The sequence below is a fragment of the Neolamprologus brichardi genome, chromosome 13 (assembly GCF_056152115.1).
Source record: "Neolamprologus brichardi isolate AB-2024 chromosome 13, ASM5615211v1, whole genome shotgun sequence".
Taxonomy (NCBI): domain Eukaryota; kingdom Metazoa; phylum Chordata; class Actinopteri; order Cichliformes; family Cichlidae; genus Neolamprologus; species Neolamprologus brichardi.
In genome coordinates, this window is record NC_142116.1 from 27,901,425 (window position 1) to 27,917,538 (window position 16,114).

At 41.1% G+C, this 16,114-nt stretch overlaps 1 protein-coding gene across 2 annotated transcripts in view; it reads left to right on the top strand.

Moving 5' to 3' along the window:
* bcl11aa (BCL11 transcription factor A a) overlaps positions 1–10,698 on the top strand; it is a 54,019-nt gene extending 43,321 nt beyond the window's left edge. For both annotated transcript variants that reach the window (XM_006806972.2, XM_035914909.2), the window contains exon 3: positions 4,712–10,698. In XM_006806972.2, coding sequence (XP_006807035.1) covers positions 4,712–6,954 — 2,243 coding nt within the window. In that variant the 3' untranslated portion in view covers positions 6,955–10,698. The remainder of the gene's footprint in view (positions 1–4,711) is intronic.
* Positions 10,699–16,114: the final 5,416 nt, after the last annotated feature.

Consider the following 16,114-nt stretch of genomic DNA (forward strand, 5'->3'; position numbering starts at 1 on the left):
TACTGCCTCCCTCTCCCATCTAGCACCACATAAGTGTCCAGGCAATGCCCTTGGCTTAATAAGGCTTAATGCCTGCGCTTGTCACTGTAGCATGGCTGGTATTGAGTGCTAGGACATTTCTGAAACTGTGTGTGTGTGTGTGTGTTCTCTGGAGTCTCACTAGCAGGCACACGGCTCTGACATTTACCCTCGGTAAAGAAGCGGATGTTATTATTTCCCCCATCTGCCCACCCGTCTCCTTCCATATACCTGGTGCACACGTGCAGCCGAACTTTAAAGTTGTGCGACGTATTTGTCACCTCTATCTAAACTTAAACCACAGAGATTACTTCTATTGCATCTTCTTTCTTTCTCTTTCTCTGGCTCGATCTGTCTTCATTCCACCGTCTCCATTCCACTTTCTCACTTCATTTTTCTACCTTGGAGTGGTGGAGAGTTTGCCTAATGAAGTGGCTGATGGGAGTATATTACAGGGAGACAGAGTGGAGCGGTCGCCTACTCTAAAATCCATTAACCTTACAGTTTCAATCAGCATGCAGACAAGTCTGAGCTACGAGTCAAAAAGGCGCATATTAGCTTAAGAGTTACACTATTGTGCTTTTTACTTGTTTTACTTAATACTTTACACACATCTTTATACAGAGAGAGAAACATTTTTTTTCTTTTGTTTTCAGACAGTTTGTAAAGTCAACATTTTATAATGCTACAAGTCTTTTTTAAATCAAATGACAGTACTTTCCCGGGGACAGACACAGAATGAATCAAAAATTATGAATATGCAGATACTCATGATTTAATGACATAGTTGAAGATTTACACTAAGTGCACATTCACCGCATTCCTCAGAAAAAGATTTCTGTATTGTGTTGTAGGAGTATCAGTTTGAGCAGAACCACACATATAGAGAGAAACATTTCTCAAAGAAGGTGATAAACCAGTGATTCCCAAGCATTTTGCCACAAGATGCCTTAAAACAAAGCTTATTGTGAGCGTCTGCACAAATGAAATGATCTGCACATGTGACCGCTTTAGCCAAAGAGGCATTTTTGTCAGAAGCAAAGGCATGAAGGTTATTCCTTATGAGAAACATATTTCCTATTTTGTCAGATTTGATTTGCATCTATTTGTAGGGTTCCCAGTCCCACTGGACTAAATCATATGCACATTTTGGAACTGCTGAGAAGCTCGATTTAAATTTTACATAACAAGCGTTTCTGTTTTTTACACAGCAAGTAAGACAAATATTAGACTTCCTTCCTACTAATAGTCGTATTTTGACTGCTGCAAAATCTGCCTCAGATACTATTCTGCCTGAAAAGTCATAGAGTAATAGAGTGACATTTTTCAGGGAGATACAGGGCAGCTTTTGTTCTTAAACATGCTCACACTGTGCTAACTCAGTACACATTGTACCTTTTTTCTGTTCTGTTGGACTCATTCATTTTGTGTGTATGAAAATATAGATGTCAGACCGGCACCTTGATGATTGTATTCAGAATTACTGCTTGAAACTGTAACTGCTTGAAGGGGACCTATTATTCTCACTTCCAGTTCCATATTCTTATGCTTGGATTCTTCGAGTAGCTTTGTACTGAGCCTCGGTGCATCCTCTGTTCAACCACTGAATGAAACAAGCAGTTTTAGGCACCTTCCCCGTCTTTTTAAGTCAGCTTTTGTCGGAAACCAAGTGTTTAGAGGAGTCTGAAGCCTGAACTTTTATATTACAGATTCTATTAAATTGAAATTAACAGTCGCCACAAGGAGATTTATATTTAAGTAATGACCCTACAATAACAGAGAAAAAACCCAGCGATCTAACGACAACAGTGGGAAGGAAAAACTCCTTTTTAACAGGAAGAACCCTGTAGCAGAACCAGGCTGAGGGAGGGGTAATCATCTGCCGTGACCAATTGGGGACGATGACAGATGATGTCAGATGATGTCAGATGCCTTTAAACCTATTGGCTCTAAGCTAATAGGACCTCAACTCTCAACCTAGTTCTGGGCTATCAGAGTATTATTTTAAATTGTTTTCCAAAGTTGTGGCAGTCAGGGGGAAAAAAACAAAACAAAAAATAGATTCACCTTTAATTTAAATTACTGTCTAGTCAATAAGGGGAAGGCCAAATAATGTCCAGGTAGAAAAAGTGCACTTTTATTGTCAGTGTCCAAGACCAGAGCAGATCAACCAAAGGGAAAAACATGAATAAATAAATGAATCCTCCCTGGTCCTGATAATGCAAATGATATTCACAGGTTAGATCCTTTGCAGGTGCCTACAATTAGTGGTAATTTGTGCCGATTTTAATGATCCATAATTTGGCTGCTTTTGCAAATGGTTGGTCATATGGGATAAGTGTGTGTGTGTGTACAGAAAGAGAAGCCGGGAGAGGAAAAGGGAAGGGAAATGAAGGCGAATCTTTCGACCAGATGCTGAAATGCACAGACAGACAGACCCCCGCGCACACGCACTTTAACTCAATCATGTCTTCCTTATGATGACAAGCTATTCTGTCGCAATTCATTGTCGTTTATGTGAATAAAAACATTTCTTTTGTCAATTTAAATCGCTGTCTGTAAGCTCTGTACTGTCAGTAAAATTAGACCTAATTTAAACACACACTCGTACACAGAGATTTTCTCTTTGCATGTATTTGTTGAAGTATTTTTTTCCATCCCTAAAACCTCTTTGACTTTCTCTTTCTGGCTATTAGAGGTAAATTGCAGTGTGCCGACGTCTAAAAGCTTCCGCTAAACCATGACATCCTTTTAGTATCACTGTTAATTTGCCATATTTGTTCTGCCAGTAATTAGCAGGTGATACGTCCCAATTTAGTGTGTATTTTTACAACCCACCTAACCTGTTTACATATTAATGGGGTGTTTTGTAATTTATTGTCCACGACACGATTCAACAAAATAGCTTTTAACCAAAAAATCATCTGAGATAATTAGCATCAATATTACGACCCCGAGAATGACACCCATTTGCTTTTGAAATAATATTGCCTGTTTCAGCTTATTATGTGTTACAACTTTTTGACTTTTTTTTCATTGCAGTTGTTGTTATTCCATAAATAACTCTATTTCTACCCACACGCTGAAGACAGCTCAAGCATTTTATGCATTAAATGAGATATTTTACGATTGTTGGTAGTGAAAGGGACAAAGCTATGGTGTTAGTCATTTAGTACACATATAGAGCTGTTATGCTATAGCTACTTTCTGTTTTAGTGTAAATTAAAATTCCAGACTGACCTCACACTAGCACTGTCTACCTGAATATTTTCTCTTTTGCTTTGGGCTTTTGATCATGCATAAACTCGTTAATGTATAAAATGTGCATATCTGCATGTTCACTTTGTTTAATGTACCCTTGCTGCACAGTGCTTAATAGTGGAAGGCACTCTGAATGGCAGTGATGGGGGGGTTTGTTTATCATCTAATCTTGTAAACGAGCTGATGGCCGTCCATCAGTGCCCTAATGAGATTACACATGCATTGCGGGTCCTGCCACAGGTCATCGTCACCAGGGCCATTCAAAGGCAATTATTGTTTTAGATGTTCCTCTTGTTGCTGTCTCAAAGTGACTCTACATGCTTCACTGACAGAAGATGCTTTGAAGCAGACTGAAGGGGTTATTTTTCCTCTCCAGTTGGAGCCTAAATGTTTTCGCACTCCTACTGTTATACCATCCTTGGGCGATTGAGCTGCTCTGTTGTGTTTGTGTGAATAAGGGTGTGCATGCACATTTGAGTGTGGGCAGTACATATGACTATATCAATGAACTTGCATACATTTGAGATAAAAATAAAAAAGCATTTCTGACTACTCATGGCTTCAACCTCCAGGTTGCCAGAGCCTGCCATGAGTGACGGTCGAATTTTGCTTTAACCGTATGTGTAATAGGCAAATTTTCAGAAGGGAGAACATGTTACATTTTGAATGAAGTCACATATTTTGTCATTGCAGTACACCGCCTGGCAGGTAAAAAAAAATCTATAAAACAGGATGGATCTACTCTTAATTGTAACCCCCGACAGGTTTCCAATGACCTAGTGAATCAGGTGGTTAATGTATTTAGGTTGTTGCTGGAGAAATAAGGAAGTAGTAAATTACAAGTTTGGAGGATTCTTCTGTGTTGTCTCTCCTGTGTGTTCGGGAGTGTGTGTGTTTGTCAGTGAGCCTCTGTTTTGGTAGATCAGTGGGAAGTGGTCGTCCGCTGGGATAGCCCCGTTTCTTTGTTCTCCTGCTGACAATGGAGGACTCACAGTCAGTCTAAAGGGAGAAATTATGTCCCAAAGCAGTCTGGGAGAAAAAGAGAGAGACACACAGACTTCTCACATGCTACTCATGTGGGGCATGACCTCAATAAAAGCTACTGTTGTATTTGCAAAGCCCTCAACACCATGTGCCGACCACTTTTAAAAGCTGTAACAGTTAGGCCTTAGGTTTAAAGACTGGTTCAGCTGAGAACAAAGTTGCTCTTCATGTGTTTCGTTCCGTATATAGCACTGTTCATGTACAGCTGTGTAATTGAAAATGAGTCAAATGAAACTAAATGAGCAGCATTTGAAAGGCATTAAATGTTTAAAAGAATCCAGCTTCCGTACAAATACATTAACTGTTTCAGATGCAACAAAGTCTGCATCATGTTGAAGGTCACTGATCATTTCTTCTAACCCCCATTCTTTTTTCTTTGTCACAACAGGTAAGGAGGAGCCTACCACTTATACCTGCACTACATGTAAGCAGTCTTATGGCAGCGCCTGGTTCTTGCTGCAGCATGCTCAGAACACCCACGGCTTCCGTATCTACCTGGAAAGTGAACATGGCAGTCCTCTGACCCCACGCATGGGTGGCCCTTCCTCCCTTGGCGGAGGCGCAGACTGCCCTTCCCAGCCTCCACTTCATGGCCTTCATCTGCCTCCTGATGCAAGCCCCTTCAACCTCCTGCGCATCCCTGGCTCGGGCTCAGGTGGAAGGGACAGTGTTGGAGGAGGAGGTGGCATTGGCACTGGCGCTGTTGGTGGTGGCCATCATCAGCGTTTCCCCCCAACACCACCCCTCTTCAGCCCCCCTCCAAGGAACCACCTGGACCCCCACCACCTGAGCCCAGAGGAGCTGGCGCTGGCAGCCCACCACCCGAGTGCCTTTGACAGGGTGCTGCGCCTCAATCCTCCTCTGCCTCTAGATCCCCCTCCAACAATGGACTTCTCAAGGCGGCTTCGGGAACTGGCGGGCAACACCTCAGGGTCCACTCCCCCGCTGTCCCCAAGCCGGCCAAGCCCCATGCAACGCTTACTCCAGCCATTCCAGACAGGAGGAGGAAGTGGAGGCACAGGAGGTGCAGGGGGCAGCAAACCTCCATATCTTGCTACTCCACCGCCTCTTCCAGGTTCCATGCAGTCACCTGTGGGCTCTCAGACCACGCCCACTACCCCTCTCCCCTCAACAGGGGCTACACCCTCCTCTACCACCCAGTTGAAATCAAAGTGTTGTGAATTTTGTGGCAAGGCCTTCAAGTTTCAGAGTAATCTCATCGTGCACCGGCGTAGCCACACAGGAGAGAAGCCGTACAAATGCCACTTATGCGATCATGCTTGCACACAGGCTAGCAAACTGAAACGCCACATGAAGACACACATGCATAAATCGTCCTCACCAAATACAGGCAAGTCAGAAGACGGGCTCTCTACAGCCTCATCCCCGGAGCCTGGAACTAGTGAGCATGTGGGCAGCGCAAGCAATGCCCTCAAGTCAGTGGTGGCCAAGCTGAAAAGTGAGAATGACCGTATGCTACGTGAAAATGGAGAGGAGGAGGAGGAGGAAGAGGAGGAGGAGGAAGAAGAGGAGGAGGAGGAAGAAGAAGAGGAGGAGGAAGAGGAGGGGGAGGAGGAGGAAGAGCAGAATGGAGAGAGGGTAGCAAGACGAAACAATAACAGCTATCACTTTGGCTTGAACCTTGAAACGGCACGTCAGCATGAAAACAACGGCAGCATCGGAAGTCGACTGGGAGGAGTGGCCGATGAGGGCTCGATCCCTCGTTCGCTGCCTGAGGTGATGCAGGGAATGGGTCTTGCTGCGAGCATGCAGCACTTCAGCGAAGCCCTAAATGCACACAAACGAAATGCCATGGCCCAAGAGAACCACCTGCACCACCACCTCAACCGAGACCATCACCACAATCGTGAGATATGCGATGGAGACTCAGTGCTGGAAACCGATCGTGGGGAGGAGGGCTCAGTCTCAACAGTCAACGGTCGAGGAGCATCACCTAATGAATCCGCCTCCGTCGGCCTCTCCAAGAAACTGCTTCTAGGTAGTCCCAGTCCACTCAGTCCTTTCTCTAAACGTATCAAGCTGGAAAAGGAGTTTGACCTGCCCACTTCTACAATCCCTAACACTGAGAATGTCTACTCTCAGTGGCTGGCTGGCTATGCTGCCTCCCGACAACTCAAGGACCCTTTTCTGAACTTTGGGGATTCCAGACAATCGCCCTTTGCATCCTCATCGGAGCATTCTTCAGAGAACGGCAGCCTGCGTTTCTCAACCCCTCCGGGGGAATTGGATGGTGGGATGTCAGGCCGTAGTGGTACAGGCAGTGGGGGCAGCACACCACACCTCGGTGGTCCTGGGCGCCCCAGCTCCAAGGACGGCCGCAGGAGTGATACTTGTGAGTTTTGTGGCAAAGTGTTCAAGAACTGCAGTAACCTGACAGTGCACAGGCGCAGCCACACAGGGGAAAGACCGTACAAGTGTGAGCTGTGCAATTATGCATGTGCCCAGAGCTCCAAACTTACTCGCCACATGAAGACCCATGGTCAGGTGGGCAAAGACGTGTACAAGTGTGAAATTTGTCAGATGCCCTTCAGTGTCTACAGCACCTTGGAGAAACACATGAAAAAATGGCACAGTGACCGTCCTTTGAGTACCGAAATTAAGTCAGAGTAGAAGGCCGAACAATGGGACCTTTTCCCCGCAGTTATGTCCACCATCAGTCCCCGGTTTATTCCCTGCCCCTTGTAGATTTGCCCCAATCCCAACACACCACTTTTGCCAATCTGGCAGAAGTTTAAGACCATGTGCTTTGCACCAGCACACCCTGTTTCCATTACTCATTGAATGCATGATCTGTATCGGGGCAATACTCTTGCATTGACGCAAAACTTCGAGCCTTTCTCTTGTGCAATAATTTACATGTTGTGTACTATTTTCTTTTATGAGTTTTCCTTTTCCATTTTTAAGAATTAGTCAGCATGCATAGTATGTTTTTGCTAATCAAAGAAAAAAAAAAAAGAAAAGAACTTGTCCCTGGTTGGTTAGTTGTTGAGTAAATGTGTTGCTGTTTTTCTCTTGTTCAGTTTTTTTCTTTTTATTCTTCAAAAAGAGAAAAGACAAGAAAGATACATCCATGCTGCATACATTCTGTAACACATATCATGTACAGTTCTGTTTTGTAACATGGAAAGTGAACATTCTTTGACTTGATCCATTTCTTACAACCCTGGAAATGCACTTATCCTGATCTTTCTAAAAGATACCATGTTCAGACAGGGTTTAAAAAAACAACAACATGCATTGGCTTGAGGACTAAACTGTAAGTGGGCCTTGAAATTTCTTTAAAAAAAGACAAGGGTGTGCTAGAATTCAATTTGTACTATCATTCGGTAGAATAAGAAAGAGTGCCTTTGATATCTTTAGACTGCATTGGCCATAACCTTATCTGGCATAAGTTTGGGGTCACATAAGCCACCCAGCGAAGGTCCTTGCATCAAGCACCTGACTGCTCAAATGGACTGTGATGATTCATGATGAAAGATCAGCGAGTTCTCTTTAATCATCATTTAGCTACCTATTACATGTTCAATAGGCTATCTTTAATATGTGGATTTCATGGCAAGCATGGTACAAGCAGTATTGTGTATATCTGAATTATTTGTAGTTTTGTTTTTTGGTAAGGAGGTACTTTTAAAACAAAGGTAACCTGTAGTGTACAATCCTGAATTTGAGGGATACAACGCATGGCTGAGAAGTGTCATGTATCTGCGTTAGCACAAACCTACAACGCTGCTTCAATACGTCAGTGTGTGGAACAATGCATAAAGTAATATATGAGCTCCAAATGAGGCTAACTTTATTTGAGAGCATTGAAATAACTACAAGCTAGACAGACAGAAAGCTACACAGAACTGGAAGCTACATATTACGGGGATTAGAGGCAATGTCTTTCACTTTACATTTCCAGTATCAAAACAGGGTCATAAGTATTATTGCAGAGAAAAAAATAGAGAATTGCAAAAAAATCTATCTGTACTCTAGGGCTCTTTCAAAAAAATCAGAATGAGATCATTTTAATCAGTGTGTATAGGCTAATGCAGAGCATTTTTTGTTTGTTTGCTGTTGCTTTTTAACCCAAAGGCAGATTTCTTTTTGTTGTTTCATTCAAGCCGTTCACAGTTTTCACTTGTCACTCCGCCTGGGGTACGTACTGACGTCTCTCGTGCATTGTGCCACACCAATGCAGGTTGAGTCTAAAAGCTAGATTGTCATTTATAGGACATAAAGTGCACTGTTTCCTTTTTTTCCTGTTTACAAGTTTACGTCAAAGGGGACGAAAACCTCACTGAAATGCTGTCAGACAATGAGGGTCCCATTGTTCTGAACAGTAAAAGATAAGACACATAATATGTTGCAACTCCACCCTCATGACCTCTGTACCCTTGCCATTTCACCTTTGACCATTTGTCAAATTGTTACCCCTGGAATCCCCAACATTTAGCCTGGGCTGATATTTCATTGTTGTCAGCAAGATCTGTAAATTCAAAGGTTCACAGCGAGTAACCGATGCTCCTACACGGCCGTCAAATGGACACAGTTTTCATTCCTGCTGGCCACTGTAACATCCACTTTTTTTCTTTCTTCTTTATTTTAAAGGAGCTGTTGTTGTCGTCTGTACCTGAATAATCTATAGACCTTACTGGCTTGTCAACTGACACTCCAAGTTGTGTTGCCCACACTGCAAGAATCTGTTTTTTGTATAAATCTTCCTTTAATTATAGATATGAAAATAAACTTTTGTTTTCAAATAACACTTCACGCTCTCTTAGGGGAAGATGTATTTAAGTTTAATTGTCGTTTCTCTTTTCCTCAGCGTCTTGGTGGTGTTCAAGACTCCGATCACAGTATATATGAAATGATACAAAAAAAAGATGAAAAACAAACAAACAAAAAACAAAACAAAAAAAACAAACTCTGTGATTTTCTTTTTCCGTATTTTGTTTTTGCCTTGGCTCTTCACAGCTCTTCAGGTTGAAATACATTGGGGAAAGGATTAAAATTATATATGAATATATAATAAAGAACTTAAAATATAGGAAAATGCACACTCATGTCGATTCCTATGCTTAAACACATTTATGGTCTACTTTTTCTGTATTTCTAGAATTGTATTTGAATTCAATGTTCACTTAGAGTAGGCACTATAGTATTTATATTGAGGCTCGTATTTTTAACTGTTGCTTGTTCTCTCTAAAGGTATTTACCATACCTTCTTTTGGTAGTGGAAAAAAAATCCCAAGCTGCCACGGTATATTTTTTTAATTTGGCAGGATAATATAGTGCGAATTATTTGTATGTTTAAAGAAATAAAAGAAAAAAAACATAAAAAGCAGCTAAAATATGTGGCATTGGGAGGCGTCGTGGGGCCATCAGATGGCCGCTGCTGTTTCCTGTCCACAGAGGTGGTTGTACATATGTTTGCTTTTTGGTTCAGACCTCCTTCCCTTGTCCCCCCCCCCCGCTGCCATTCTTGTATGCAGTAATGCAAGCTGACGTCGGCCTGTTCTGTTGTGTGCTTCTGTCTCTCTCACCCCTCCCACCTGACAACATTCCAACATCAAGAAGCTAGGGGGGAAAACAAAAGAAAAAAAAACTTCATATGCAGTACATGGATTACGAAAAAGCGTCAAAATAAATACGTTGAAAAACAAATTTAATGTTTTGCAGTTTTTTTCATTGCCAAATACTAAATGGTGCTTTATATTTAGATTGGGTATACTTTCATATGCAAAGCATATTTAAAAATGACCCGGGGGACGTGGAGAAGCCTGCTTGAGTTGAGACTTTTTTGTAAATGGCAATGCGGAATATTTTGTTATCAGCCTTTTCTATTCCTGTTCTGAGAGCTGTTTGTTGTAACTTGAACTTGAACTTTATCTTTTACTATGGGAGTTACTATTTATTATTACCTATATGCTCTGTTTAAAACAGAGACATGGAATGGATTCTTTTTGGTCTTTTTGGTTTCTTATTTTTTTTGGTTATGTTATAATTTTAATTTTTTAAATTTTAATTTGTTTTTTTTTTGTAATGGTGGCCGATGGTCATTGGAGCTCTTTAATTTCTGTTGTACTTGTTTGGGGTCTCTGTTCAGTTGTATTGGGAAAACCACTGTCTGTGTTTTCTGGCAGATGTCTGCATAATCCTGTTCACACACCCATTTTGTCCCTTTATCAAAAAACAATTAATAAAAAAATGAAAGTATAATGGCACTTGTTGCTTATCTCCACTGTGTGTGTGTGTGTGTGTGTGTCAAGTTATCTCAAGTATGCATGCATGTATGTGTATGTAATTACCCTCACCCCACCCTACAGCTATGTTTTAGTTGCAAACTCGTCATCAAGCAATTACTGTTGTATCTTTTTGAATCTCCTATTTTAAAAAATGGTCAAAACTTATTAAAAGCCATTTGTAACAAGTCCATACGTTCAGTTCCCCCAACAGAGTGAGCGAGTGTCTTATCTGATTTTCTTAACATACAAGGCTTACACCATTGATGCCAAACTCATTTACATCGTGGGCCACATATAACCCACTTTGACCTGGGCCAGTGGGCCAGACCAGTGAAAATCCTCTTTCTGTCAGTAACAAGTTTAACCACACATTGAATATAAGAAAAATAAGATTTCAACTGTTTGTCAACATAATGAAGAAATGGTCATGGAAGAAATCTGTCAGCATATGGACTCTTTGGGACTACATTTTAAGTAGGTTTTTATATATATATATATAAATATATATTTATATATATAAATATATATTTATATATAAAGTGAAGAAACATGAACTTTTCTGTAATTTTTTTCTGTTAGTTTTCATTGTTCATTTCTTGCTTAGTTACTTTGGTGTAGCTATCAGTGTGCTGTCTCTATCAGTAAGAGAAGCTCAAAAACTTATGAAGATACAGTTAAAAGTCCAAAATCTTTGCTCATCTTCACATCTTCCAAAGACATCCAGTGGGTTAAATTGGAGTGATTTGGCAGGTCAGTTCTAGCCCCTGATGGACTGATGTTTGACATACTTGCTTCACACTGTTCCTTGAACTCAGCTCTCCACCCCAAATGTCACCCTAGCCTTTGCTCAAGTACTTTATGGCCACTATATTACTTGCTCTGTGTATGTGTGTGTGTGTGTGTGTGTGTGTGGGGGGGGGGGGGGGGGGGGGGGGGGTGTATGTGCCATCCTATCTGCTGGTCAACACAGCCCAGCTGTTTAGCTGTTTTAGTGCACGTGGGGATACTATTTCCACTTAGTTTGCACACTATCTTAAAGCACATGTGTGCACTATGCTGTCACTCCTCAGACTACAGTGAGTGTCTGTTGCTGATAATAGATGTCCCTTATGGGACCTCAGTCTCACACACACATGTGTATATACATACAGCGTATGAATGCATATACTTTCACAGAATGTACTTAAGTAAATATCATTATCTACCATTACCCCTCTGTTTGTTCAGTAGTCACAAAGGCTCATAAAACTGTCAGGATCAATCAGCACTGTGTCCTTCACACACCACACCCCTCTATCCAGCTCTCACACACACTTGAGTGTCCTTATAAAACACCAGCACACCTGCTATTACATATAAGATTTAGTCATTGTGAATATCATTTAGTGGGAATCATTCAAAACAGGAAACGTAATAAAGGATTTCCCCGATCACCTAAAGCAGCATAAGAAAAAATCAACACATCTTTAAACAGTCCAGAAATGTGTACACTCTCTGTTGTTTTATATTTTTTTCAAAGCTATTAATATTATAATATTGATCGACACTGCACACACTCTTTAGCATATGCATGCAGTGGATACCGATCACAAAATGAACATTTTCTTCATGTGAGCCATCTAGAGTTAGGATTAGTATCTGGTTAATGTTGAGTCCTTTATATAGAATTTTTTTTTTTACCTGTCTGGAGTTAAAAAGCCTTTAAACACTCCTGTTTAAAGACTAGTGCTATGTTGTGTGAGACTTTAATTAACTCTAATGTGCTTGACACAAAACAGAACTCTTGCTGTATACAGGTCACTGGTAAACTAGTGAATGCTAAGACATTAAATGAAACCTGTGTCATGGTCTTTTTAGTCTGTTATTTAATCTATGTGGCATCCTGAATTTTTATACATTTGGGTTTGTATTGACTTTAGATTCTGTACCTTTTGTGTTCATCTTTGTCCAGAGCTTATTGTTTCTTTCCCAGCTGCCACAGGGCAAGAGGAAGGGTATGACCAGGACAGGTCACCAGTTTGTTGCAGGACCAACACAGAAAGACAGACAACCATTTGCACTCACATTCACACTTATTGTCTGTTAAGAATCATCAGTTGACTGCATTGTTTTTTGACTGTGGGTCCCCAGAAAGAAGCTATGCAGGTTTAGGGAGAATATGCACAAAGAGGTCCAGGTCAGATGGTGCATTGAAACCCACCATCTTGTGAGGCAACAGTGCTAACCAATGCACCGCCGTCCTGCCACATTTTCCACATTTGTCTGTATTTAGATGCCATTTTCTCCCTCAGTCTTTGACAGTTTGTCGTATCTTCCTCATGTTTCTGTTCTCCTTTGTTTTATTCTCCCATTTACTACTGTTAGCTTGGATTTCATGCATAGATTTTATCACTGTTTTGGACTCTCCCATTACTCCACACAGTGCCGTTATCAGCAAGTTATTTATTAAATTTTCCATTCCCTAACCAGTCCAGATTTTATCTGCAGCACATCAACTAGTGATGTTGTTAATTATTTGTCTTTATTATTTACTGTAGCTGTAGCGAGCATTGTGGCCATGCTGTATTATGATAAAAATAAGACTTATGGTCAAAAACAAATTTATGATTTTTTCAGGTCCTATCCAAACCTGGCATGCCGTTACTGACCTAAACAGTAGAAGTGATTCAAAACCTCACAAGAAGTGGGAAATATTGCTGAATCAGAACCAAAATTATCTTTAAAAGACAGAGTTATGTTAGGTTGAAATACATTTGCACAAAACATCGCAATTCAGAGATGATCTCTGATCTTTAACTTTTGTCAGTGGAAGGATCCAGGAGTTTCTCTGTGAATTTCACATTCCTCTGGCAGCGTACTCGGTGCTTTAGGGGTTTTTCGCTGTAAAAAGAAGTTTTCTTCCCACGCAGTGAACAGCGGACGCTAATGTTTTTGTCACTTTTTACGGAATCAAACTCAAAGTAAGGTCAGTACTTCCACACTTTAAACGCTGCACGCTCATACTCTCTCCCGCACTTGATATATTATCCATTTTTGATCTGCACACAGCTGTTGCCATGAACGTCGGACTCACTTACGTCATTGTCATGAGACACTCTTGCAAACGAAATCACGGTTTAGTAACGCAGTAACGCAGCATGCTTATGGGAAAGTAACAGTAATCCAATTACTTTTTTTGCAATAGTAATCCCTTATTTTACTCGTTACTCTGAAGTAATCGGATCTCCGGTTGGGACTGGGAGCAGGTTTCTAACATCTTGCAGTCACTGCTGCTGGGGGAGTAACAACTTCTCCCGCTACTTTTTAGGTGCCCTTGACCAAGGCAGTGAACCTCAGCTGGTGCAGAGAAGAGCATTTAAAGATGTCACTTGTACTGGGCAGCCCTCAGGTGCAAAAGCCTCAGATTTCCCTACAACAACAAAGGCTGCAAAGGGATGCAAGGAAAACAAACTAAAAAGCAAAGTTTGTGCAACTAAGTTTGCTAAGTTACTTTCATGTCCTGACTTTTAGAAGATTCACTTCTAAAATGTTCCAATTACTACCATGGACACAGATATATAAAATCAAACACCTAAGCACGCAGACTGCTTATACAAACAATGATGGTTCGCTCTCAGGAGCACAGCAATTTCCAACATGGTACCACGATAGGACGCCACCTGTGCAACAAGTTCAATCATGAAATTTCCTCACCATTAAACATTCCACAGTCAGCTGTTAGTGGTATTATAACAAAGTGGAAGTGGTTGGGAATGACAGCAAATCAGGCACAAAGTAGTAGGGCATTTAAAATCACAGCGGATGCTGAGGCACAGTCTGCACAGAGGTCTCCATCTGTCTGCAGAGTCAGTCGCTACAGACCTCCAAACTTCATGTGGCCTTCGGATTAGCTCAAGAACAGTGTGTAGTGAGCTTCATGGAATGGGTTCACATGGCAGAGCAGCCGTATCAAAGCTCCACATCACCAAGCACTATACAAAGGATGGGATGCAGTGGTATAACGTATGTGAACTCTACATCAGTGCACAAGGCCAGATCCATAAAGACATGCATGAGTGAGTTTGGAACTCTATGCTGAATGGTCAACATAGAGTTCTGAACATAACCCGACAGAACACCTTTGGGATGAATTAGAGATAAGAATCTTATCCAACAGTGTCTGACCGGGACAAATGTCCTTATGGAATTCTCAAAAATTCCAATAAACACACTCCTATACCTTGTGGAAAGCCTCCCTAGAAGTGCTGAAGCTGAGAAGGGTGGGCCAACATCATATTAAACCCTGTGAATTAAGAATGGGATGTCACTCAAGTTCATATACTTGTGAAGGCAGACGAGTGAATGCTTCGTGTATATTGACATGGTATATATAACTTGTATATGGATAGTATATATTGACATGATAGGACTAAAGAAATGCAGGACTAAATTCATGTTATAAATGTGTGAAGCATTCAAGTCATTTCTGCTTAAGCAGGCCTCTTCTGTGCTGGTTTATGTGAAAAGTATAATGTATTTGTCACCATCATAAAATCTATAAGACCATGACCTGCAGTCCTCCATAAACTCCTGTGGATTTGTCTTTGGCCTGCAGGATTTCAACAATAAGAGATTCTCCAAAGACTTTCGAAAGCATGTTTTCACATTGCTTTTGTCACTGTGTGGCCTTGACATGACAGTGTTGCAATGGAATCTTGATAAAGAAAAGGAATTTATGTGTGTGCATGAATATGTTTTGTCTGTCTTACTTCTAACTCATTATAAGTTGGCATCTGTACCACAGAAGTGCATTTTGTGTGGCCAGCTTCCCTCTGCCATACATAGAAGAAGCTATGTCTATACATATCGAACAGTTTATTATACACTGACCCCCGTAGTCTATAGTAAAAGGCAGCAAAGTAAATGCCTTTTACTATAATGGAAAGTCATTGAACATTACTTAGCACTTATAATGACCACAAGGCCAGTCCACTATATAGAAAAATGCAATCAAAGCCAGTAAAGGAATAATGACTGCCTTTGACCGCAGCACACTTAACGCTGCTGTGTAGGAGTTCCAGTTTAACACACTGACTTAAGAACCACAGAATAAATCTTTGTCCACATCCTTTGAGGTGAAAATAGAGTTATTGGTTCATGGTGGTGATGCCATTTGATTAACTTGAATAACCTGTGTAGCATGGCTGAAACATATAAAAGGTAGCTAATCTATCATGTGAAAGGAAAAGAAAAAAGTATTCAGCCAGCTTCTGCAGAGATACGTATTTTTCTTATCGTCTTCGCATTTTTCTGTCCTTTTGACCAATGGTTTTTATAGTCATAACAAAACACTCACCATAAGATTAGGCAAGACTCAAACCCATCACAACCAACAATGCATTGTTTTGAGTTGAAATCAAACTGTTTGTGAACAAAACAAAGAGATGCAAAAGCTCACATAGCCTCCATTTTTGTGGCAGCTTCAGATACTCTTTGACATAACTATCCATCCATCCATTTTTGCTTATCTGGGACTGGTTCACAGGAGACATCACCCTGAG